General features: G+C 36.2%; 3 protein-coding genes across 7 annotated transcripts in view; 2 read left to right on the plus strand and 1 right to left on the minus strand.

The window, feature by feature from the left end:
• Positions 1 to 6,313, minus strand: part of LOC111453440 (FH protein interacting protein FIP2-like) — a 13,072-nt gene extending 6,759 nt beyond the window's left edge. For all 4 annotated transcript variants that reach the window (XM_023094559.1, XM_023094557.1, XM_023094558.1 and 1 more), the window contains exons 1-7: positions 6,193 to 6,313; positions 5,756 to 5,865; positions 5,448 to 5,582; positions 5,092 to 5,247; positions 2,993 to 3,076; positions 2,421 to 2,467; positions 2,263 to 2,336 (exon numbers count right to left, since the gene is read on the minus strand). In XM_023094559.1, coding sequence (XP_022950327.1) covers positions 2,263 to 2,336; positions 2,421 to 2,467; positions 2,993 to 3,076; positions 5,092 to 5,247; positions 5,448 to 5,582; positions 5,756 to 5,865; positions 6,193 to 6,238 — 652 coding nt within the window. In that variant the 5' untranslated portion in view covers positions 6,239 to 6,313. The remainder of the gene's footprint in view (positions 1 to 2,262; positions 2,337 to 2,420; positions 2,468 to 2,992; positions 3,077 to 5,091; positions 5,248 to 5,447; positions 5,583 to 5,755; positions 5,866 to 6,192) is intronic.
• A 1,082-nt stretch (positions 6,314 to 7,395) lies between these two features.
• On the plus strand, positions 7,396 to 13,673 carry LOC111453439. Of its 2 annotated transcripts, none has more exons than XM_023094555.1 (11): positions 7,396 to 7,478; positions 7,617 to 7,845; positions 8,205 to 8,312; positions 8,434 to 8,603; positions 9,678 to 9,811; positions 9,906 to 10,083; positions 10,200 to 10,752; positions 10,839 to 10,951; positions 11,054 to 11,297; positions 12,650 to 13,152; positions 13,439 to 13,673. In XM_023094555.1, exons 1-10 carry the CDS (start codon positions 7,414 to 7,416, stop codon positions 12,890 to 12,892), a joined length of 2,037 nt encoding a protein of 678 aa, XP_022950323.1. In that variant the 5' UTR covers positions 7,396 to 7,413; the 3' UTR covers positions 12,893 to 13,152; positions 13,439 to 13,673. The 2 variants fall into 2 exon arrangements, with proteins under 2 accessions (XP_022950323.1, XP_022950322.1); XM_023094554.1 differs by having other exon boundaries at positions 13,445 to 13,673.
• Positions 13,674 to 15,019: 1,346 nt separating this feature from the next.
• On the plus strand, positions 15,020 to 22,878 carry LOC111453438 (protein RRP6-like 2). Its single transcript, XM_023094553.1, has 14 exons — positions 15,020 to 15,852; positions 16,204 to 16,359; positions 16,695 to 16,853; positions 16,936 to 17,019; positions 17,907 to 17,986; positions 18,069 to 18,119; positions 18,596 to 18,704; positions 19,520 to 19,602; positions 19,760 to 19,805; positions 20,295 to 20,382; positions 20,478 to 20,647; positions 21,381 to 21,680; positions 21,791 to 21,895; positions 21,984 to 22,878. The coding sequence occupies exons 1-14, from the start codon at positions 15,193 to 15,195 to the stop codon at positions 22,695 to 22,697; spliced, it is 2,805 nt and encodes a 934-aa protein (XP_022950321.1). The 5' UTR covers positions 15,020 to 15,192; the 3' UTR covers positions 22,698 to 22,878.
• Positions 22,879 to 24,062: the final 1,184 nt, after the last annotated feature.

Below are 24,062 nucleotides of genomic sequence, written 5' to 3' on the forward strand. Positions count from 1 at the left end.
AAAAAAAAAAAAAAAAAAAAAAATCATTTTATCAATGAAAAGATATGGTAGAAGCCATTTTATCCATAATAAATTGTTCAGGTTGAATTCTTGAATTGTTATTGTCCATTTGTTTTCAACCCATTTTTGTTTTGCCCGAAATATATGAAGTTCAAATTAACTAGTATTCACACCTAGTTGAAAGTGTAACAACCCAAACCCACCGCTAGCAGATAATGTTCATTTTGGCCCGTTATGTATCACCGCCAGCCTCACGGTTTTAAAACGCGTCTACTATGGAGAGGGTCTAGCCCTACTCTGACTAGTGTCTCGCATCGCCAGTGACTGGCTCATATATCATTTGTAACGGTCCAAGCCCACTGCTAACAGATATTGTCCTATGTGGGGCTTTCCTTTTCGGGCTTCCCCTCAAGGTTTTTAAAACGTGTGTTAGGGAGAGGTTTCCACACCCTTATAAAGAATGATTCGTTCTCGTCCCCAAATAGCCTACCTTCATCATAATTTAGCCATTTTTTCAAATAGTTTATCTTTGTGTTTGCTGAACACGTGTTCTGAGTATAAAATCAGAGTTAAGTGTATGAGTTCCTAAATATATTTAACAACTGTTTGTATAATCATGAATCAAGACAGAAGAAGTGGAAGGAAGATTAGTGAAGGTGGAGAGAAGCACAAATGGGGACAATGGCTCATCTGAACCAAGTAATTAGTACCTTGAGATACCGTAGGGAGAAAATTGAAGTAGCTTTAGGCAATTCTCAAGGAAGTGAAATTATCTTTAATAATGGAGTTGAAAAATAAAGAAGATGACAATGTCATGTTTTTAGTCAGACATAATCCAAGAGGAGAGAGAGATGTAGGTCAAGGGTGAGGAAGAAGAGAGGCTACCAAAAGATGAAAGAGAGTACCAACGTGAGAGAGGAAGAAAGAGAGGCGGGGAGTGAAACTTAAAATTCATAGCTTTTATGGGAGATCTAACCCAAAGGATTATTTGCAATATGAGAGAAAAATTGAACATGTATTCGATTGCAACAATATAATTGAAGAAAAGAAGTTGTGTGATTATGCCAATATTTGGTGGACACATTTGAAATCAGAGTTCGGAGAAATTATGGAGAACCAATTGAAACTTGGGAGGAATTAAAGGCATTAATGAGAAAAAGGAACATTCTTAAGCATTATTCCCAAGTACTAAAGCAAAAGCTCTATACTTCATAACAAGGATTCAAACGGTAGAAGATTATTACAAAGAAATGGAGACTCTTATGAATAGGCATGCATTAATAAAGATGAGGAGGGTACAATGGCTCATCAAGTGGATAGGTAAACTTACTTGGTTATAAAAGAACTGTTGTCAACATTGAACGGTAATTGGCTTAGGAGAAGGAGAATACAAGAGGTATGCTCTTTCTAAGTCTAGTTTTTTTTTTCCTAACTACACTTGAAAAAATAATGCAAATAGTGAAAAAAGTAGATTTCAAGCGTATAGACAAGTATGAGATGGACAAAAAGGACAAGGTACAGAGCTAAAAAAGGAAAGAGAAAGTGGAAGGATACAAGGAGGTTCAAGAGAGAAATAAAAACATCAAATATTGGAAATGTGAAGGGATTGGTCATATTAGCCATGATTATCCTAACACGAAAATCATGATCATTAAGAATGGTAAAGTTGTCACGAATTGAGAGAAAAATGATCCAAACGAGTTAGTTGAAGAAGAAATCCAAAAGAACGAGGAATAGGGAGAGCTAATAAATAGATCTATCAAGAAGAATCAGGAAACTGGTCCTGTTCCTAAATAATTATCAAGTATTTATAAATACCCAAATTTCTTTTACTAGTAATGTCTTCCATCTAGGATCCTTTTTGCCCATTTAACTTTTATTATTATTATTATTTGGTCCTCGCCTTTGCACACGTGTCAACCAATGTTCCTCATTTGTGAGCCGAGCATGTTATACGGCCCTCTTGTCCACTGAGCCAACATTTTGGTCCACTAATGAAATATTTATCTAGAAAGAGTATTTTATATAATATATTTATCTAGAAAGAGTTTAAAATTCAAAAATGCAACATGTACTGTCCAACTCTTATCCCAAAGCGACAAGCTAATATCTCATTGGAACAAAACTAGTCTAAATTAAACATGATGGAACCTTCATTGCGAAACAAAATAAAGTTGTCCAGGAAAATCAAGCAAAGAACTGATGGAGAAAAACTTGTTAAAGGTAAGTGTTAAAAAAGAATGTAGGATAAAAGAAACTTGCCTTGTAAATTGGCACTCTGAAGATTAGCAGCTGCTAATAAGGCCCCACGAAGGTTTGCCCCAGTAAATTCACATCTTTCTAGGCAAAACAAAATTATTAAGAATGCAGTCCTCAGAAAATTAGAAAAATGTAACAAGTGAATAGTATTGATTTTATACTCTCGCAAAGTTGCATTATGAAAAATTGAGCCCTCAGCATCTGCATCCTGCGTAACACCAAATGGGATATAAATTAGATGCATTTCGTCACAAATGCTGTATGAACTCAACTTTTAGAAATTTAAAATATCTTTCAGATGATCAATCAATTATAAGCAATTATTGGTACGGTTTGGTTTCCTTTTATATATCTTTTGTAATATTGATTATGTGTTTTATACATATATTCCTTATAAGAGGACCTTGAACATGTTTTAGATGTGTAAGAAGAAATACTATAATATTGTTCTTCTTCCCTAAATTCAAGTGATAAACGTTACGCAGAATGCACTATCATTGATATTATTTGAAACCTATGGAGAACATGCTACATTTTGAATCATCCTTGAAATATATATTGGCGAGCTTCTTTTCATTGACTACTAGCTCAATTCCTTACTATTGAAATTTATAAAGAAAAACAGTCAACTGTTGCTGATAGAAGTTATTTTCCACTCTTCAAGGAAAAACTATTGGCTATACATTTATAATGGCAGAAGGATCCATGGTAGATGGACTACAATAGTACATACCCGAAATTTAGCACACTGAAGGTTTGCGCGTGAGAAGAACACATTTTTAAGACTTGCATAACTGAAGTCTACATATGAAAGGTCCTGTACATTTCTTAATAGCTTTAGACATGAGATATGTGATCTTACATCGGTAGCAATAAGATAATCACAAAAACAGATATCTAGATTGAGCATGTAACTTCTTATTTATGGAAAATTAGTAAGTTAAATATGTTCTCACATACCTGCTTGCCTTTTAAGAAAAAATATGAGGAAACAGCTTTAATTGATAACAATGGAAGTGTATAAATGGGCAATAGAAAAATGCAACCCAGGACAAGCCAGAGAACAAGAAATACAAAAACTTGCGCAAGCTACAAAACAGTACAGAAAATAGCTCCAATTGACAAATAACACTAAAGGATACAGAGATTCATAAAGGAAGCCTTGAACCTAGCCAAAGGTCCAAAGTTTAAACCTCTAAAGCTCTACTATTTCTCTCACTTACTTAAACACACATAGTCAAGCACAAAAGAGGAAGATCGTTGTATGGTGCTGATCCTCCCATGAACAACAAGCAACCCAAAAGAGAGAGGAAAAATGAATCCTTCTTCAAGTTCGAGATGCGGGTTCTTGGAGGCGCAAGGAGAGAAAAAGGTATATGAGAGGCTAAGTAGGTAAAAAATGGATTTACGTGAGAAAAGGCTAGAAGATTAAAGGGGCCCGGCTGTTTTTCCTTTTTTACATAGGAAACAAAACAATTTCATTGACAAAATAAAATTGCAAAAGGAAGACCTATCCAAAGAATTACAAAAAACTTTTCCAATGGGCTATAAGTTAATTTGAGTCATCATTACAAAAAGGCCCGACTACTTTCCTTAGAGCTCAAGTTTGAGAAAATAGCCTGAACACAAGATAAAACTAAGAGAACTGTGTCCACTTTCAAATCAGATTAGGCCCTTCTAAAATTGGAAATTATGAGAAGATCCCTAGACGTGGTAAAAGACAAAAAAAAATAATAATAATAATAATAATAAAAATAAAATAAAATAAAATAGGAAACTCTTTTGCAAGTAGAATTTTGTAGAAATCAAGGTAGAGAAAGCGAAGGGATTAGCAAACCAGACATCTTCCTGGACGCAAGTAGAACCTCATTTCTAATTAAGAAGAAATGAAATTCTCAAGCTGCAGCGAATATCAGGGGGTTGACTTTGCAAGGATTCATGAAAGTGCACTAATAACAAAAATTAAAATCTTACCTCCCCCATTCATAAACAAAAAGGGTCTCGTTCAAAGAGATGAAACAGTCCTCCCTACTAAAACAAAAGAATACAGTATTGTTTGCAAACTGTATATAGATTAGATGAATTTTATAATTCCCTCAAACTGAAATCCCCCGTGGCAAGGAATCCACACTTTGCCAACTCGATCTACCACTAATTAAGATAGAAAAGTTGACATAGTGAATACAATTACCCACTCAAGATATCCACTTAAAATCAAAACCTTTCTCTCAGAGGATCTAATCAAGACAAAATGAGACAAAAAAACAATAATCTGAACTTGAGCCTTTTCAAAGTCTTTTGAAAAAATGACACCTTCCGAAGTCCTATAGCTCTCAGTAGCTTCCCGAGTAGTTAATATATTCCTGAGGCAAAGTCTTTTGAAAGTGACACCTTCCAAAGTCCTATAGCACTCAGTAACTTTCTGGGCAATTATGAGGACAAGCCCCAGCCACAGAAGCGTCCAAATTTTCCAAAATGGTATTTGAGATCATTTTCTGCATTCTTTCTGTCAAAATCTTAGCAATCATATTAGTTGGTGACTGAACTTATAGGTTTGAAGTACTTGATTCAATGGGCAACAACTTTTAGAAAACCACCCAAATTAGGCTTCAGTCTAGTGGCATTGATGATGCCTCCCTCCTGAAACTCATTTAACACCTTTCGAAAGTCATCCTTGATGAAGAACCTTACCATTTTCAAGACTACCTCTTATCTTCTTTGTAAGAGTTGGCCCTTGTATAGGCTTTTCCTTTGTAAATTGTATATAATAATGAGATTATTTCTCTTATCTAAAAAATTATCTTCTCATAAGTCCAGAAACAAGATAATTACCAGCTTGGAAAGATCAAGGCCAGAAAGGTTAACCCCTCGAAGTCTAACTTTCTCAGACTGTATGCACTTGATAATATCAACACGGTTCAGCTCAGACTGAGGTTCCTCATCTTCCTTCTTTTTACTTGCCATATCATTGATTCCATCAATGAGTCCCTGAATCAAAATTTAATCCCCTCTAGCCATTAATATAGAAGGAAAACACAAAAGAATTAATATTGAAAATAGCTCCTTCAACTATGCCATGAAAAATAAATATTAACCCAAAAAAACTTGTGGAAGTAGGATACGAATCATGTGATTAATACATGAAATTTTAAATAAATGTTGAACTACAGGAAAGAATGATGGCTCACAAGCAACTGATAGTACTCTGCCTCTCGCAGAAGCTCTGCAATCTCAGAGTCAGGAAGAGTTGGAACTATGCCATCCCTTAACCAATTGAGAATATGCCGAAAATGTTTCCCGTCTCTGTCCAAGAAGACAGATCCCTGCCTCAAATAAAATAGTCATGCTCAGATAGAGTAGATTTCCACGTAAAAGAAATCAAATACAGAGAGAGTGAATTATGTCAATGAAGAATAAGATTCCAATTGTGGGACCCCAACATATAGACATAATACCTAAGACTAAAATCAACTGATTTCTCATTGAAAACACGCACCTCATCAGGATCCTGGCATAAGGTATGACGGCCACTAAACATTGCAGCAAGCATCGAATCAGGTTCTCGCTGAGTCAATGTATCTAATGTTGTTCTAAATTTCTTCCCACCTGCAAGTAAACACGAAAAAAAAAACCCTCAAAAACAATATAAAATAACTCAAAATCCTCCTCGATTAACACTAAACGAATAAATACAACGTAATTAAATAACACGATGCTGTTTACGGAAGGAACGTGCCAAAGATCAGCTAACTTCGGCAATCAATTGCTAATTACAATATCTAAAGAGTATATCAGCACCTGAATGTCATAATCCTTTCGCAAATCAATCGAATAGTTGTTGAGATCAATGGTTTAATTCCTTTGCTAGGAGCCAGAAATTGACTGATAAAGACAGTTGAATACAATAAATTGAGATGAAGAGAGAGGACATACCAATGTTGAGACGAACCAGAGAAGAAGGATCGGAGACCGCCTTCATTGATACGCTGAGAGAGAGAGGACGGTCGCAGCACTGCAGATGAAAATTGAAATCAAGCTGGAATGAGAAACAAGAGTGGAAGGGAAGCGAGAAAGTAGCTTTTGAGCCATCTATTTTTGGGACTTGTAAAATAACACGCTTGTTAACCAATCATCGTCTGCCACGTGTGAAAATATTTTTAGCTAATTTTTTTTAATTAAAACTCATAAACTTTTGTCATTTATTGTGTTTTTTTTTCCTTCTAAATTAATGAACACTAAAAAATACCTCTAATTTTTTTAAAAAATTCCAACTATACTTTAAATTAAAAAAAAGTTTAAAAAATATATTTTTTTTAATTCAAAAATACTTTTAAAATTTTTTATTATAAAAAAAACCGTTATTATTTACTTACTAATAACCTTAAATTTTTAAATGAATTGTATTAATACCATATTTTAAAAATATTCATGAACGTAATATTAAAAATTTTTTATATAATTTATGAAGTGTCGGAAGATTTTGTTCATAATAGTAATAACCTACTTTTAAAATTTCATAAATACCTTTTAAATATAGGATAAAGTGGGGCAATAGTAATTTTTTTTTTTAAATTCAAAAATTAAAAATTAAAAAATATTAATGAAACGTTTTAAAATTCAATAATACTTTTTAAACACCTATACTAATTATTTTTATTTTATTTTTTTATATATACAATTTGATAGTTTAGGAATATTTTTATTAATTTATTTATTTATTCAAATCTTCTCGATTATCGTAATTATTAGTAAATCATAAGAACTGCTATGAGCTAAACATAATAAATATTTTTACTTAAATACTAAATAAGCTTAACCTTTTTTTTTTCTTTTTATAAATTTAATTATTATTGGTCACAACATTAAATAGGTTTTTACAACAAAAAAAAGAAAAAAAAGAAAAAAAAGAGAAAATATTATTATTGGTAAAAAAAAAATGGAAACATTAACTTCATAAGCGACAAACCTGAGATTCTACCCAGTTTCCAAGCCATAGAGGTCTTACGTGGCATGCGCGTTGCATGAGGAATATGCCACGTGGACGAGTGCTATATAGACACGTACAACATGCACCTTTCACTGCGTAGCCATTAGGACCGAAAAGCTTCTTCGTTCTACATTCCAATGTCTCGGCAAATCGAAATCACCGCAACAATGGCGACGACCTCACGGAAGCGCCTGTCCTCCATCGCCATTGACGTCTTCCAACGCTGTGCTCTGTAAGATAATTTCTTCTTCTTCTTCTTCTTCGCTTATTCTCAAATCGAAAGCACTTCAATGTTATTCTTCTTGTTCTGTGGCTTGTACAGACCGATTGAGCCTGGTTTTGATTGCTAAATGATTTTGTACTTGTACAGGAAAGTCGGTAGTTCGGTGGAAGGATTGGTGGAGGAGTTTGAGATTTCGTGGAAACCTGAGACCAGAACCTATTCGAGGAAGTTCGTGGAGTTTTGTAGCGCCAAGGCTCTGGCGGATATGTGCCGGAACTTGGAGGAAGGTATTGGCAATGGATCGTTTAGCCGCTTCAGCTTTGATATGATGCTTGCTTGGGAGATGCCTTCTTCTGAAGATGAAGAGTCTCGCAAGGTACGTACGTGTACACGCACTTCTCCACCTTGTTCAGAAGTTCTCTATTAGGTTCCTATTTACCGGTTTTATCGATTTAGTTTTAAGATATATTCCTCCACATTTCTGTTTAAAATGTTCCGAAATTTGATTTTGTTACCGGGAGAATACACTGTCTTTGACTCTAGTTGCAGCGATTGTTCTTTTGTAATGCCTTGCAAAAGTTGGACTATGGTGTTCTAACGTGATATTTGAAATCTTATTTAGTTTTCAAAGTTTCTTTCCAGTTGATAGTTTCGTGCTGAAGCTCTGCCTTATGCATTGGTAATATTGAGTTGCTTGTGTATAACTTTTATGGTTCTCTGTCGTCGATGTTACAGGAGTGCATGGCGAAGGCGAAAGAAGAGAAGAATAAAATCATAGCAGCCAATGTGCCTCCCGAGCAAGATGAGATCCCTCTTTTCTATTCGGACCTTATACCGTTGCTTGTAAGACTCGTGTGTGATTGGACGAACCATCTAATTACATTTTGATGGATTATTGGTGATTTTCTTGCCTGTCTCTCTCTCTCTCGCCTTCGGACACCCAATTTTGTTATTATCTTGGCAGGTTAACGACGATCCAGATGTTGGAGAAGATGCATTTGTGTGGTTAGGTTCTTTAGTTCCATTAGTGTCGGATCTTGTCAATGCAAGATTCACATTCGAAACTCTAACAGCACCAGCTGGACACCGGCTTCATTTCCCAGCATATGATAAATTTCTGAAGGAAATTGACAAGTAAAGTTATAACTTGTTCTAAATTTTAATTGAACTTTTTTCCATGTTTAGCATAGCGAAGGCGAGAAACACATATTAGTTTCATTGACTGGAGAAACATTATAATTTTAGGTTTACGCTTACCTTTTATGACCTAGCCAGCACTATCATAGGAAAATGGAACGTTTAATCTCGATGTCATCAGTACCATGTGTTAGATGAACACGACTCTCCACAATGGTATGATATTGTCCACTTTGAGCATAAGCTCTCATGCCTTTGCTTTGGGTTTTCCCTAAAGGCCTCACACCAATGGAGAGAGTATTCTTTGATTATAAACCCATGATCATTCCCTAAATTAGTCGACGTGGACTTTCATCATCCAAACCATACATTTATATGTTATCAATTATATAACATTCCTGTAGTTGTGGTTATAACGTTAATGGGAATTCTGTACCACACTTAAGATAGCGCACTAATGGACACCTGCCTTCTCTGTTTATTTGATAGTTACGTCTATTGTTAGTTTACTCAACTTTACTCAGACCGTTTGTATTGTATGAGCGCAGGAGTTTTTCTCCCTCTGCCAATATAGAAGGCTTGTGTTGTTTTTCTTTGAGGCTGAGATAAATGAATTATTGAAAGGGTTTCTCCTTGCCATTTTACAATTTATTTTATAATTGTTCAAATACTCCCTCAGAGATTTGAGGAAGTGAGTTTGATATAACTTTTAAAATTGTGAAAACTCTTTTAGCCAACTAAAGCCATTTGAACTCTTTTAGCCAACTAAAGCCATTTGAACTCTTTTAGCCAACTAAAGCCATTTGTCGAGTTTTTCATAACATTGGATTAAGAAGTTTTTAAGAACACTTGGAAGAGCTTCAAAGTAGTTCTAGAGAAAGTACTTAGTTAGCATTTCTCTTCCAGACTGTGTATCTAAAAGTTTACATACACTATCAGTAAGTCCCCAAACCTGGTAAGGAGAGGGAAAATTTGTTAGTTATAGGTAATTAGATATCTATATTTGATCAATATAACTTCTGAATCATTTTCTCACTATTTTTGGGCTCTTGTTCAATCTATCGTCTCCAGATGCATGAAGCATCTGCAGAAACAGGCAACGCCAAAGGGTGTAGAATTACGCGACGATGAGTTCATATTGCACGTGGAGGGGACTGCTAGCTCACAAAGGGTTGTGCGCCACATTGGATCAACAAGTTGGCCTGGTTAGATTTAGCAAATTTTCGTTGATCCATCTCTCATTTGATTGATCTGTCATTGAGAACATATCTAAACAGGAAGGTCGTTTTTCTGTCTCAGGAAGGCTTACATTAACCAACTACAGCCTCTATTTTGAGGCTTCAGGAGTGATAGCATATGAAAACGCAGTTGAGATAGAACTCTCAAGGGACACTCTGCACAGTGTAAAGCCATCTTCCACAGGACCTTGGGGTGCTCCAATATTTGACAAGGCAATAGTCTACGAGTCCCCTGAGATGTGAGTATTTTTTCTTTTTGTCTTTTTTTCTTTTTTTTCTGGGCGATGATTGAGCAATTGGTGTAAAAGAAATGCTTTAATTTATTATTAATCCAAATATTGTCACACTGTTATAGATTAGAGGAAGTTGTGCTGGAGTTTCCAGAGATAACAAGTTCTACAAGACGTGATCATTGGCTAGCATTAATAAAGGAGATTGTTCTCTTGCATCGTTTTTTACGGAAATTTAATGTGGAAAGTCCAATACAGGCATGGGAGATGCATTCAAGAACAATATTAGGGGTTATAAGGCTTCATGCAGCCAGAGAACTGCTTAGAATATCTCCACCGGTTCCTACAAAGTTCTTAATCTTTGCCTTATGTGACGAGCTACCAAAGGGCGACTATGTTCTAGAGGAACTTGCTGAGAATCTGAAGTTGCCGAATAGTGGACGGCCATGTAGTGCAACTTCAGCCCTGAGATATTTGAACATGTCACAATTATTCGACTCTAGTGTAGAAGTAACAGATAAATTTTGTAATATAAGTACTGAACTTGATGAATCTCGGTCCTCCTTAGAGAATGCCGTCAATCAGGCCAGAGAAGAAGAGAAGAAAGTTGCAGTTGCCAAGGCTACTGCTGTAGGACTGAAAGAGGAGGGAATTGGTGAAAGTGTATTCATCTTCATGGTAAGCATCTTATTCTAAGCAAATATTTAAAGAATTTTATTCTTTAGCGATTAATATTAAAATCACAATCTGATAATATGATATAGGAGCTACTAAAGCCACTCAATAGCAGGTTATCTTGGTTCAAAGAAGTTCTTGAATGGGAAAGACCAGTGGCTACTGTTATTGTGCTCGCTGTATCTTTGATAATCACATACAAGTAAGTTCCGTTCAGCATTTTGTTTGCACCAAATCTCCTATTCTTCAAGTTTTCCTTGGATCAAGATCAAGGTTGCCAACTAATGTACATTCACGGATGTAGGGAGTGGTTTGGCAAGGCTGTAGCTACCTTCCTATTTTGGGTGGTCATGACGATGTTTCAAGCGAGAATGGAAAAGATTCGGGAAAACTGCGACGAGATTGTGGTCTGCACTGCCACTGACCAAAGTACAATGGAGAGCATAGTGGCTGCCCAACAAGGTTTGCAAAATGTGCACGAGATTGTGAAGACTGTAAACATTGCAGTGTTGAAGTTTTGGTCCATTTTCATATCCAAAACTCGCAAGGTATACTCACATTTCCTAAGTAAATTTTTTCTCATGTTTCTTGAAAAAGATCTAACCATTCGATTCTCATGAGATTTAATCTTACATTCCTTTGGGTATACATATATTTGCTCAAACTAGGTGGTAGCAAATATATAATGTCGAAGTAACATTTCCAAAAACTCAGGTTGTTACGTCGAGTTGGCTGATTATTGTCGTAATCCTTCGAAACTCTTTATGGTTAGGTTGGCTAGTTTAGATTTTAAGTTCAGTCTTCAACATCCAATGGCATCCAATGAAAGGCCCATGCATGGAAATAAAACATTGCTAGGTATTGTAACGGAGACCCCTTTTCCATGGTTTCATAATTTAAAAGAAGTTGTCTATATTGGATGAAAGAATCAGTATTTGGTTTCCCCCCTCAATGATTTTCGATTACAGAATTGCTATTAAATGGTTTTAGAAGGTAATAGTTATTAGGTAAATTGAAATCGTGTGACAAAATTTATTTGAATTCACAAAGGAGGGATGAACAATTTTAGAAAAAATCATTAGTTTTAACATTTTTTGCGCTGAAAGGTGGCTTTATTTTGTGTTAGGACACTTCGTAGATAGAGTAGTTACACTCTATGGGTTACGACATATAACTTCTTGACATTTGTCATGTTTCTCGTGCTAATGGTCATTTTGAGCATGGTTCATGATTCTTGTGCTAATGGTCATTTTGAGCATGGTTCATGATTCTCATGCTAATGGTCATTGTGAGCATGGTTCATGATTCTCGTACTAATGGTCATTCTAAGCCTAGTTCATGATTCTCGTGGTAAATGGTCCATCTTTCATGATTCTCGTACTAATGGTCATTCTGAGCATAGTTCATGATTCTCGTGGTAAATGGTTCCTCTTTCATGATTCTCGTACTAATGATCATTCTAAGCATAGTTCACGATTCTCGTGCTTATGGTCATTTTGAGCATAGTTCATGAGAATTCATGATTCTTATGCTAATGGCCATTCTTAGCATTGAGGTTCATGATTATCGTGCTAATGGTCACTCATAGCATTGAGCATAGTTCATGATTCTCGTGCTAATGGTCATTCTGAGCATATTGAGCATGGCTCATGATTCTCGTGCAGTCATTCTGAGCATTGAGCATAGCTCATGATTCTCGTGCTAATGGTCATTCTGAGCATTGAGCATAGCTCATGATTCTCGTGCTAATGGTCATTCTGAGCATTGAGCATAGTTCATGATTCTCGTGCTAATGGTCATTCTGAGCATAGTTCAGTTTGATGGTCATTGTGAGCCTAGTTCAATTAGACAGACGGTTTTATGGTAAAAACAATTTGTATTATTGTGGGGATTATTGCAGCACTCAGACATTGCAATGGCGGTATTATGCGGCGTGGCAATAACACTGGCATTAGTTCCAACAAAGTACATTATAATGGGGTCAACATTATATGGCTTTTTCATGACCTCAAGCCTACGGAAGAAAACTGAGGATACCAACAGCGGTGGTGACAGACGACTGAAGGAATGGTGGGACTCTATCCCTGTCATCCGCGTCCGTGTTGTTGGCAAGCTACCTGAGAGTGACAGCCATTCCACTTAAAAGGGTAACCCTCACATTCATCTTTCTTCGTGCTTTCCTAGTTTGGCCATCTTTTTTGATTGTTCATTCTGATGCTCTGCGTGTGAGGTCAAACTCATATCTCCTTGTCTTTTGCGAGTACACGAAGTTGGGGCCCCCAGAGAACAACGCGACAATGGAATTTGGCTTTTAGGAGTGTCGAGAATCTTGGTTTTTCTTGTTCAATTTTGGACACTTCGGGTTGAAAATAAAGTCCCCATGAGCTACTACTGTCATGTTTGGTGAGTTCTTTTTTTTTGGGTACATTAGTATAAATCTCTCTCTCTTAATTTCTCTCAATTTCTCTCAATTTCTCTTCATTTCTCTTCATTTTGTCTTTCAAAAGTTTTAGTAATCATTTAAAAATAATCATTTAATTTTTAAAAGTCGTTCAAAAATATCATCATTCAATTTTAGTTTTAAAAAATATTGTGATTTTTTTTTTCTTTTTTTTTTTTTTATAGAAAAATGTTTTTAAAAAATACCATTCTTTGCATAGGGGTCCCACAAATTTTCATCTTATTTGAGGTATAGAGACGCACGCACACGCAAGTTTGTACAACACGCAAATTTATACAATCATTGATTGACAATTGTCACTAGAAGGAAGGAAACAGAGAAGGATATCTAGAAATAAAATGGAGGGTTGAAAGAAAGAGGAGATGGTGTAACGACTCTACTTTATCCTTATAAAATTAAAGTCGTGCTATTTATCGTAAATAAAATTATGGTAATAAAATGTAAATGTATGTAATTATAGTCTCATATTTTGAAGGATCTAAAATCATGTACATTGGGCTCAAATTTCATTATCGGGTAGATTGAGGTGTATATTACTTTTCTACGTATGGTCTATTCACACACATGCGGGCGTATGGTCTATTCACACACATGCGGGCGTATGGTCTATTCACACACATGCGGGCTCGGACAGATAATAAGCATGCGTATAGGTTTACCGACACTCGTAGAGTTGAACTCTAAGAAGAAATAAGACCCAAAATCTTTCTTTTAGGTATGCATTACTATGGTCGATGTACGCACAACATGCTTGAGGTTTCGCATAAAAATCATGGTTATGCAGGAAGATTCATATAATACTTCTATCACATCACGACCCATGTGCTTTATGAGAGCAACATACAAGATCATAGCCTTTCATTCGTGATACCCTTGTAAATCATACACATGGTTACATCATTATGGTCATGAAGTTTACAAATATAGAATCCTAATATATCAACTAAATCATACCTAGTCATATCAATATAATAACATGCAGTAAACAACCACAAAAAAATACGTATTATTTATGCAACATATAATTTCATCAAACTAGTCCATCGGTATTAGACTCACTTGGTACTCCTAAGATTTCTTGCGTTGAATGTTCTTCGATTTAGTTTCACATGATCCAATTTCATCTCTAGATTTGAAAACTCGAGCTTACAACCTAATCGTGAAGCCAACAACCTGTAATTATCTTAAAATCAATCGTAAACAATTTGATAAAAAAAAAATGCTTTCAAACCGAATGAGCTAAACGATGGTTTTCAATGTTAGGAGTCACCATTCTCCACAATGTGGGACTCACTCTTAATAATCCTCAACAATCCTCCCCTTAATCGAGCCTCAATTTTTTTTTTTTTGAACCTTCGAACAAAGTACACAATTTGTTCAACATTTGAGTATTCTATTGACATGACTAAGTTTAGGGCATAACTCTGATATCATGTTGCAAATCACCACTCTCCACAAGGAATCACGGATCTCCACAATGGTATGATATTGTTCACTTTGAGCATAAACTCTCATGACCTTGTTTTGGGTTTCTTCATAAACCCTCATACTAATATAGATGCATTCATTTGTTTTATAAACTCATGATCTTCGACTAAATTAACCAATATGAGACTCACTCTCAATAACCCTCAACGTTAAAAAGAGTTTGAATGAGCCAAATGAACCAATTGAAAGCCAAACCGAGTAGAGGAAATTGACCTAATTTGTTATGACACAATCTGATTGGGGTCGAGGTCACGTGCAGTCAGGTCCTCTCACGTGATAGCCTTTCTCTCTCTCTCTCTCTCTCTCTCTCTACCCATTTCTTCTCTTTCAGTTTCATTTTAACGTTTTCCTTCTCCTCTCTCTCTCGCTCGCACAGTGAAGTATATGCGCAGCGGAAACGAAGTTCTTCTCTGCAACTCTTCTCCGGAACCCTAACCGCCGATACCTCAACGGGGATCCCTCTCACGTCCGGCGGGGTATCTCTGAGCTACAAGATGGACGTCGATCAGTCTGATTCACAGAAGGCTCAGACTCTGCAATCCCTAACCAGTGGTTCTCTCGGTTCGTCTTTGTCGAAGCTCGCCGGCTCTTCCCAGGGTATTCCGGCTGGCAAAGACTTTCACTTTTATTACAACTTTGATGAATTCAAAATCCCGATACGGAGCATCGACCGGCAATCTCAGTCGATGCTCGAGACCATTGGCTCGTCCGCTGAAGTTTGGGGCAAGGAAATGGCGTTCCCCGAGGATAACGACGACGCGTATGATTGGTTGGTTAATGTTAACGATGAGATTTTGGAGCGGTTCGATGTGTCGCTGGACGAGTTTCAGAGGATTCGAAAGGAGGAGGAGGAGGAGAGTGGGAGGGCAGTGGCTTTGACGGCGGACGCTGATGATGGGTTTCAGTTGGTGTGTGGGAAGAAGAAGAAGAGTCCGAGTCATGGAGACGAGGTGCACGATTCTTTTGAGTCTAGTGTGAAGGTTGCTACCAAAGACAGGAGAACTTTGGGGGTGAAGCCGAAAGTGCCATTTCATATACCGACTATCCGTAGACCGCAGGACGAGTTTAACATTTTGGTTAATAATGCAAATCAGCCATTTGAGCATGTCTGGTTGCAAAGGAGTGAAGATGGCTCGCGGTTTGTACATCCACTGGTTAGTTTAATCCCCTTTGGCTTGCTGTGGCCTTAAAGTGTTACTTTTTCCATTTATTTTGATTACAAGGGAGGAAGAAGATTACGCTTCGCTCATGTTAACTGACCTTGGTGCTTTGCATTACTTTAGAAAGTTAAGACTACATTTTAGTGGCTCCTTTAAGACGAGACCAACTTTTAATGGCCAGAAGATTTTGGCTTATCCTTTGTAAATATGGTCTGTGGTTTAGTGGGGATGCGTTGGGATTCAAACTGATTGTCATGTGTATTGTGTGTATCCATTTTTCATGATCAGAAATCATTTTGTGGAAGTTGAGAGTTGTTGCTTACTTCAATTTACTTGTATGTGCAGGAGAAGCTATCTGTATTGGACTTTGTCGATAAGATTAATGAAGATTTTCAACCTGTTTATCCACCATCTTTGGATTGCACCCCTTTCAAATTCATTGAGGAAGTTAATGATTTGAAAGAATTGGCAGCTAAATTGCGACGGGAGAACGAATTTGCGGTACAAAACTATTACTAATTTAATTCTATGAGAAACATATATGATCAGAAGTAATTATTCTGTATTGCCTGTATTTAGACTGTGTTTTAAACGAGTTTGGCGGTCCAAATGCTTACTTCTCAAGCTCTCATTTTGCCTTATTAATTTGAGTTGGGGAAGAAACCAATAAAATGCATATGAATTCAAGATCTGTTGCTCTATTATCAAATAAATCAGAGATTGGCGTTAATTTGCAATGGAACATAGTACTCTTTGTCGAATTTCTCATGGTATGATTTTCTTTGCAACTTTGATTTCTGTGTTCTGTCTATTGATGCACGTTATTAATCTTTTAGGTTGATTTGGAGCATAATCAGTATCGATCTTTTCAAGGACTTACCTGTCTGATGCAAATTTCTACAAGAACTGAGGATTTTGTAGTTGATACATTGAAGCTTAGAATTCATGTGGGGCCCTATTTGAGAGAGGTTTTCAAGGATCCTTCAAAGAGAAAGGTAAACGTTGTGAGAAGAAATGTTTTTTTGTTGTCATTTTAGTTTTCGTGGGGGTTTTATTGTAATATTTATACTCATTTAGGTGCTGCATGGAGCAGACCGAGACGTTGTGTGGCTTCAACGGGATTTTGGGATTTATATTTGCAACTTATTTGACACTGGGCAGGTGGTGTTTTTAAAGCCATTATCAAGTATTTGTTATGTTTCTTTTGTCCTCTTATGGTTATCACTCTTATCAAATTCTCTTACGTCTACATTTGGATTATGGTCTGCAAGTTACAATCTCATTCCTAGGTTCTTGCATGAGCTTATTCCCTCAGATGCATATAGTTCGTTATACCCAAGCTAATTGTAAATAGTATGGGACCTTTATCCCTTTTTTCCCCCATTTAATTGAGGTCCCTACTTGCATTTTAGTGGACTTGGGAGGTTTTGCCCTCATATCCTTTTGTCTTTTTGATTTGTTTATCTACCTGAAAAAAATGGTTGTCAGTTTACAGTATCTACCTATTCTTCCTTTCTCTGCACTTGTGCTTTAGTTCTTACATTAGTATCTTAATATCATTGAATTACCACGCAAGTTTCTATTTTTGTTCTTTTATCATCCCCTTCTTCTTTGTCTTCACAAATTAGGCAACTTCTGGCTATAGTTTTTTTCAGAGGTATCCAGATAATTTAATACAGTTTTTTCCATTGAGTATAGGAACTAGAGCGTCTCTGAATTTCTGATTATAAAAAAAATTCATCAAACTTAGCAATCATTTTTTGAAACTATATTCTTTGCTTGGGTGTATCCTTATGTCAATGTTCCAAGTTTAATGGTTTTTACAGGTTTTGCCTGCTTTTCCAGCCATCAAATAAAGCTCTACTTGTTATGCTTGGCTTAGTGGCCTTGGATTTTGTTTCCTGGATAAGTTGTTGATTTATGATTATCTTTTCAAGGATTGTCTAGCTTTAGACTTCTTTTGGGGATGCAGGGTCTTCTTTCTTTGTATCTTAACTTGCAGAGAACGAATAACTTTCGACATGTACATTCACATTTTTTTTCCTCAGGCTTCAAGAGTTTTGAAACTGGAAAGAAATAGTCTGGAGTATCTCCTTCATCACTTTTGTGGTGTTGCAGCTAATAAAGAGTAGGGACTCTCTCTCAGCATCTGGATGCTGTGTGCGTGGATGGGTCTTTTTTGTTGCTTTAACAGTTAAAACTTGTTACAGGTACCAGAATGCAGACTGGAGATTAAGACCTCTTCCTGAGGAGATGCTGAGGTATAAATGTCTTTTGTTCTTGCCATGTAGTTTTTTCCCCCTAGTAGTACACCTTTGTTTATATTTTTTTCTCTTTGAAGATGAATAGTATTCTATTGTTTTATTTTTCCCTCTAGTAGTCTTTGCGTGGATGCACTTGACAATTTTTATTGTGAACTTTGAAGAATGAGACAAAATAAATGTTATAAAATCTTAAAGCCCGTAATCTACAGTTAAAACAATCTCTGTTAGGAGAAAATAGGGTGCTAGTCTGCGATGATGCTCGAGTTAAAAGATCAATGAAATTTTCTCATATGGAGTCTTCTGTAAGGGTAGTTGGTGTAATTAGTATTCTTTTTGGATGCATCGAGCAAATTACCGAAGTGAGAGTGTAAATGCTTTAAAGCGTGTGGTATTGCTTGAAGTTTTCTTTGATTGTACATTATTTTGTTGTATCCTTATTCACTTTCATTTAACTCGATATCTTTTAATCACAGATATGCAAGGGAAGATACACATTATTTGCTATATATTTATGATTTGATGAGGAAGAAGCTGTCCTCAATGCCCCGTGAATCTGAAGAATCTGATCTTCCTTTGGTAGAGGTATAGTTGCTCTACATCTTATGCTATTTTGTTAAAAAAATCCAGAAAAAATTGGATTTTAGGGAAATGTGGTTGAGCTTTGTTCAGCTACCTATATCCTCAGCGTTCTGCTAATATTGATCCACCTTCATGGTTGCCTTACAAATTGTAGGATCTCTTTAAAGCTACTGGCAACTGAGATCGTAAACAATGTTTGTGTTTTTAATGAGTTCATCAAGATCGGAAGTGAATTTTAGCCACTTAAATGATAGCATAAACATATGTTGAGTTTTTTTTTTCCTTTTCCAATGTGATATGGTTTTCAAAAAAATCTTGGAATCTGAATGAATTTCATTAAGCTAAGAGATATTATGTAGAGCTGATGGAAAAGCGTATATACTCCTGGATTATGATTATATTTATTCTTTTATTCTGTCAATGTTCAAAAGTATGATGTTGCTACAAGTATGGAAGTAACAATTACAGGTTGCACAATCTCCATAGCCAGCATTTTTAAAATTCCAGTTTAGGACTTATTCTGCCAGATAAGGTTTGACCTATAACATTATGAAATCTGTTTTGTTTTTTCACTCACGCTTTGACATATGGGGATCTATATCTTTTTTTGTATTGATATTGGTTTGCTGCCTGTAATATTTCAAACTCAATCAAGTTGCACTTCATATTGTCCTAAGAGAAAAGGTTGCACTCCATGTTTTCTCATACGGATCAGTGTGGTTCAATATAGGAAATCACCTTTAATTTTCTGCTCTGAGGTGGCTGAAGGTATATAGCATCGCTTTACCTTTTTGATGAAGCTACCTTGTTTTTCATAGGTCTACAAGCGAAGTTATGACGTATGCCTGCATCTTTACGAGAAGGAGCTTTTGACAGAAAGTTCATATTTTTACGTATACGGGTAAGTTTTCTTCATTCTTCAGCAAAAAGAACATTACCATTTACAGTTGTTCACTTTTGCTCCTGCTGGTGAATTTTCCTTTTCTTTTCTCCTTGCATTTAGTGGAACTTTTAAGTATTTGTAAGAAACGTCCTAATTTCTGTTAATTTTAATATAGATTGCAGGGTTCTGGTTTCAATGCTCAACAGCTTGCTGTTGCTGCTGTAAGCTTTCTTACACTTTACATTCTATGCATAATATATCTGCATCAGGAAGTTAACAGGGGTGAAGACCTCATACAAATATCTTACTTCTTTTATACAATAAATGGGGTTTAGAAGTCCACCCAATTTGCTAATGAAATTAGAAGAATCCCCACGGACATAAATAATGGAGGGATTACTATTACAAACCCGTTCGTCATGCTCAGTGTCTGACAACTTTCCTCTAAACTTGAGGTTCCAACTCTAGTTCATTTCAGTCCAGCACTCTTGGTAGAATCTGCCAGGAAGAAGGTTTTAGTCTTGTGGTCACCTTTCCACTTAACACTCAAAAAGATTTGAGTCATTTTCCACTTGACAGGAGTACCATTACTCCAGCTTGAAAGTAACGCGTTCTTCTTAGAAATGAAATTAATTGGTTAGAGGCTAGATCATATGTCCTGTTTAATTTATGTTGCTGGAAGTAAATATCCTTTATTTTCAATGTGACAGAGTCTCTTTGAGTGGCGAGATATTGTTGCTCGTGCAGAGGATGAAAGTACTGGTTACATACTGCCAAACAAAACGCTTCTGGAAATCGGTAACTGGGAAACCTATGCTGGCATTTGTTGTTAGAAATAATCTTATTTTTGTGGCTTACTGCAGAATTTTAACATAGTTTTCTTATTGTTAAAGCCAAGCAGATGCCTGTCACCATTAACAAATTACGTAGATTACTGAAATCAAAGCATTCATTCATTGAGCGCAATCTTGCTTCAATTGTTACCATCATTAGGCATTCGATGCTGAATTCAAGTGCATTTGAAGAGGCTGCTGAGCGTTTGAAGGAAGTCCGTACCGAGGCGGTAAGGCTTGTGCTTGTAACCTCATGCTGTTTTTGTTACTAACTTAATAGACTCGAGAACATTTCCCTAGGTTTTTAAGGGCCTGAACTTCAATTAATTCATGGTGTTTAGCTATATGATTAGTGCTAGAATTATTTAGTTGTTTAAATGAGATGAAGGGAACACATCTATTCCTGGAGGCACCGGCTTTATTCTACGTCTAGAGTAGATATGGAGGAATGTTGTTCTGGCTTCTGAGATTTATTCTTAATTAAAAGAGCTCAACTAATTCATTTTGGTAGCATGAGGGTATTGGCAGACTAATAGTTTGAAGTTGTATAACGGTTTGCAAGTCTTAATGTATCTGTTAATTGTTGTTGTTCATCGCCTTTTCATAAAATAGAACGGAGGGCTTCTTGTTTATGCTGACTAGGATTTTATGTACTATGTGTATCTGTATATTATTTTCTAGTACATGTAGCCCGTTTTCATGAAGCAACCCCGTTTCGTATAAACGACCCATTAGTAGAATGAACGGATACATTTTTGAGCCATTGGAAACCACGATAATATCAGACAAATTTCTCTTTGTTTCCTTTGAAGATTGCAGATGATTACCTTTTCATTTGCATATTTGATTTCATTACTTGTTGATTGGATATATATATATGATTCTTTCGTTTTTCTTGGTTGCTGATATTGATATTTTTAACATTCTCTTGCCTTCGCTGTTGATATGTTGTTTACATGACAGGCATCAGAAGAAAACACATCAGCTAATGAACATCAAGAAACTAATATGCCCGATACTTCGAATTTGAGATACGCAATCCCAATTGTGAAAGACAGTGCTGTTGATAATACTGCCAGTGATCAGATCTGTTCGTCCTCTTCTCAGTCTAAAGTTGCTCCCTTGGAACATGGATACCGGCCCTTTGTACCTGGAAAATGTGTAATGGTAGACCACTCAATGCATCCTGTTCTGAATGGGATGGGCCCAACGACATCGGAGCTGGGCGAACATTCCAATGGCGATAAATACCCGGTAGCGCAGGTATTGAAGTATATCTAATTAACCATGGTTAGAGACTAATTAGAACTTGCTTTTGTGTCTGATTGGTTTCTTTGCTTGAGATCTATGTTCTAAATGATTCCCTGTTTAAGGTTACTGGAGTGAACATTACGTTGCAAAAGAAAACTAACCGAGGCGGTCTTGGTTCGCTATTGGGAAACTCGGCCCCAAAGAGAAAATTAGATACTGATACAAAGGTAGGGTCCTTTGGTGTTACATGTAAGATACCATTTCTTTTAGTTCTTCTCCTGTTGCTGCCTCATTGGTATCGCTTATTTTTACTAGGACAAGGAAGAGAACAAGTTGGATAAAATCCGATCTTCTGTGACTCTACCCTTTCATTCATTCTTGGGAACGAGTGAACCATTAAAGTCCGTTGTAGAACCAACCACCATGACTGCATTAAAAGCTCAAAATTCCGAAGCACCTGCTGCCGAGTCGACAAAAAGCTCGAATATAGAGCTACCTGTAATGCCAGTCTCAAAACCCTGCCCAACAGATGAGATTATCATGTTGGAAGATGATTCAGATGACGAAGACGAAGAATTGCATCCTGTTGCAGAAGCAGCCACCGATGAGCCAAAGTTGAAAGGTTTTAGTGCTAGTTCACCTCTTGAAATAGACGACGACGACGACAACAACGACGACGAACCAATGTCTCTGTCCGAATTGTCTTCTAGCTTTCAAAAATGTTTGAATTCTAATGAACAAGCTATGAACCTTCAAGAAACTGACGATTCAGGAAAACAAAGTGGTTTTTTGCAGATCAAACCGTTCGACTACGAAGCAGCAAGGAAACAAATAGAATTTGGAGAAGATTTGGAGGAAGACTCGAAACGTGAGGACGACAAAGATCCGAAGGCATCGAAGAACACTGGGGCAAAGTCAGATTTAGATCTGAATCGAGTTCACAAGAACAGTGAAAGCGTGGAATTACCGCAAGGCAAACGACGCCATGCCTTCCCTGCTACCGGAAACCGAAGTGCAACTTTCCGCTAAATCAATGTAAGTGATTTTTACTCTGTAAACTACAGACGGTATTACAAGTCCAAAAGATTTCAAAGTATTAAAATGGAAAGAGTAAAAAGTCTATTAAATAGCGTTGAAAGAGTGATTTTGCTTGTTTTCAGTTTGCCAAGGGGTTCTAATCTTAGATTATAATGGTCATTACGATTATCTCTGTTCCTTGTCAAATCATAGTTATACTGATGATATACACACAACACAAGTGTGAAGAATTGGGCACCCCTAGGGATGCCAGTTTGTCGACGTCCATAACCGAAACTTAGGCAAAGGGTAGCAAAGGGTTACGCTACTATTCTCGAACAACTTACAGTTGAGTCTTCTTTTTTTTTACACTACAGATTTGTCGTCGACCTTTAGGAACAAATAGAGTTGATCAAATTATCGAGCTCATACGCCACCTTAGGAAATTGTTCTTATTATTGATCTTGTCAATTCTTGGGTTACCATGGGGTTTATAAGCCAATTTTCGTCTTATTAGAGTTGATTTGGAAGTTTTTGGTGAACATATTACACAATTTTGTATGTGTTAATTGGAAGTTTTAGGTGAAATTGTTACTCGTTTATTAAAATTCGTTTCGTAGACACCACACCAATATAGTTCAGCAATTTATGTTCCTTATTGTTCACGAATGTAAATCTCAACATGTTATCGAGCGAAAATTGTATAAACTTCAATGAATATAATGCAAATTTTTTGTCGGGTTGGATACATTACTTATAGGGGTCGTCTTGGTCTCGGGTTTTGTTTAAAATACTTGAGAATGTTTGGGAATAGGATGTTCGGAATAAAGTGTTTGAAAGTTAAATCTTTAATGTTTTTGTATGCCAATGATGTTTGAATTTTATATAAATAATAATTTTTTTATTTGGTTTTTACTTAACTTTAGATAATTAATTGTTAAATCAAATTATTAAAATAATTTTCATTCATAAGTGTAGATAATGTTAATAATTATTCTCAAATAAAGAATTTTATTAAAATTATAAGCAAGTTTAATGGTTAATTAATTATATATTATAGTTAGTTAAAAAAATAAATGACAATAATAATAATAAATTATAAAAGGAAGAAAGAAAAAATGAAAATAAAAAAATGATCAGAACAACGCCACGTCAAAGGCTGTATGAGTTGGCGGCCTTCCATTGGTTTGTCCATGTCATTTTTGAAACCTTCATTAGGCCTGTGATCGCACTCGTTCAATCTGATCCATTCATTACAAAAGACGTAGACATCGACGGTTGATATACGCCACGTCACCGTCCTCAATGCGGCGTCGTTTTGTTTTCCTTAGCGAAGTAATTTCGGTCTGGTTTCTTCGTCTTCTTCCTTTCTCCATT

Source organism: Cucurbita moschata, unplaced genomic scaffold, assembly GCF_002738365.1.
Source record: "Cucurbita moschata cultivar Rifu unplaced genomic scaffold, Cmos_1.0 Cmo_Scf00015, whole genome shotgun sequence".
NCBI classification, from domain to species: domain Eukaryota; kingdom Viridiplantae; phylum Streptophyta; class Magnoliopsida; order Cucurbitales; family Cucurbitaceae; genus Cucurbita; species Cucurbita moschata.

Bases quoted from the DNA above. Each gene is read 5' to 3' on its own strand.
- LOC111453438 (XM_023094553.1), top strand. From the start codon at position 15,193: ATGGACGTCGATCAGTCTGATTCACAGAAGGCTCAGACTCTGCAATCC. The intron at 16,360-16,694 runs GTACAAAACTAT...TTAATCTTTTAG, and splicing joins GACGGGAGAACGAATTTGCG to GTTGATTTGGAGCATAATCA. The intron at 21,681-21,790 runs GTATTGAAGTAT...TCCCTGTTTAAG, and splicing joins ATAAATACCCGGTAGCGCAG to GTTACTGGAGTGAACATTAC.
- LOC111453439 (XM_023094555.1), top strand. From the start codon at position 7,414: ATGGCGACGACCTCACGGAAGCGCCTGTCCTCCATCGCCATTGACGTC. The intron at 9,812-9,905 runs GTTAGATTTAGC...TTTCTGTCTCAG, and splicing joins TGGATCAACAAGTTGGCCTG to GAAGGCTTACATTAACCAAC. The intron at 11,298-12,649 runs GTATACTCACAT...GGATTATTGCAG, and splicing joins TCATATCCAAAACTCGCAAG to CACTCAGACATTGCAATGGC.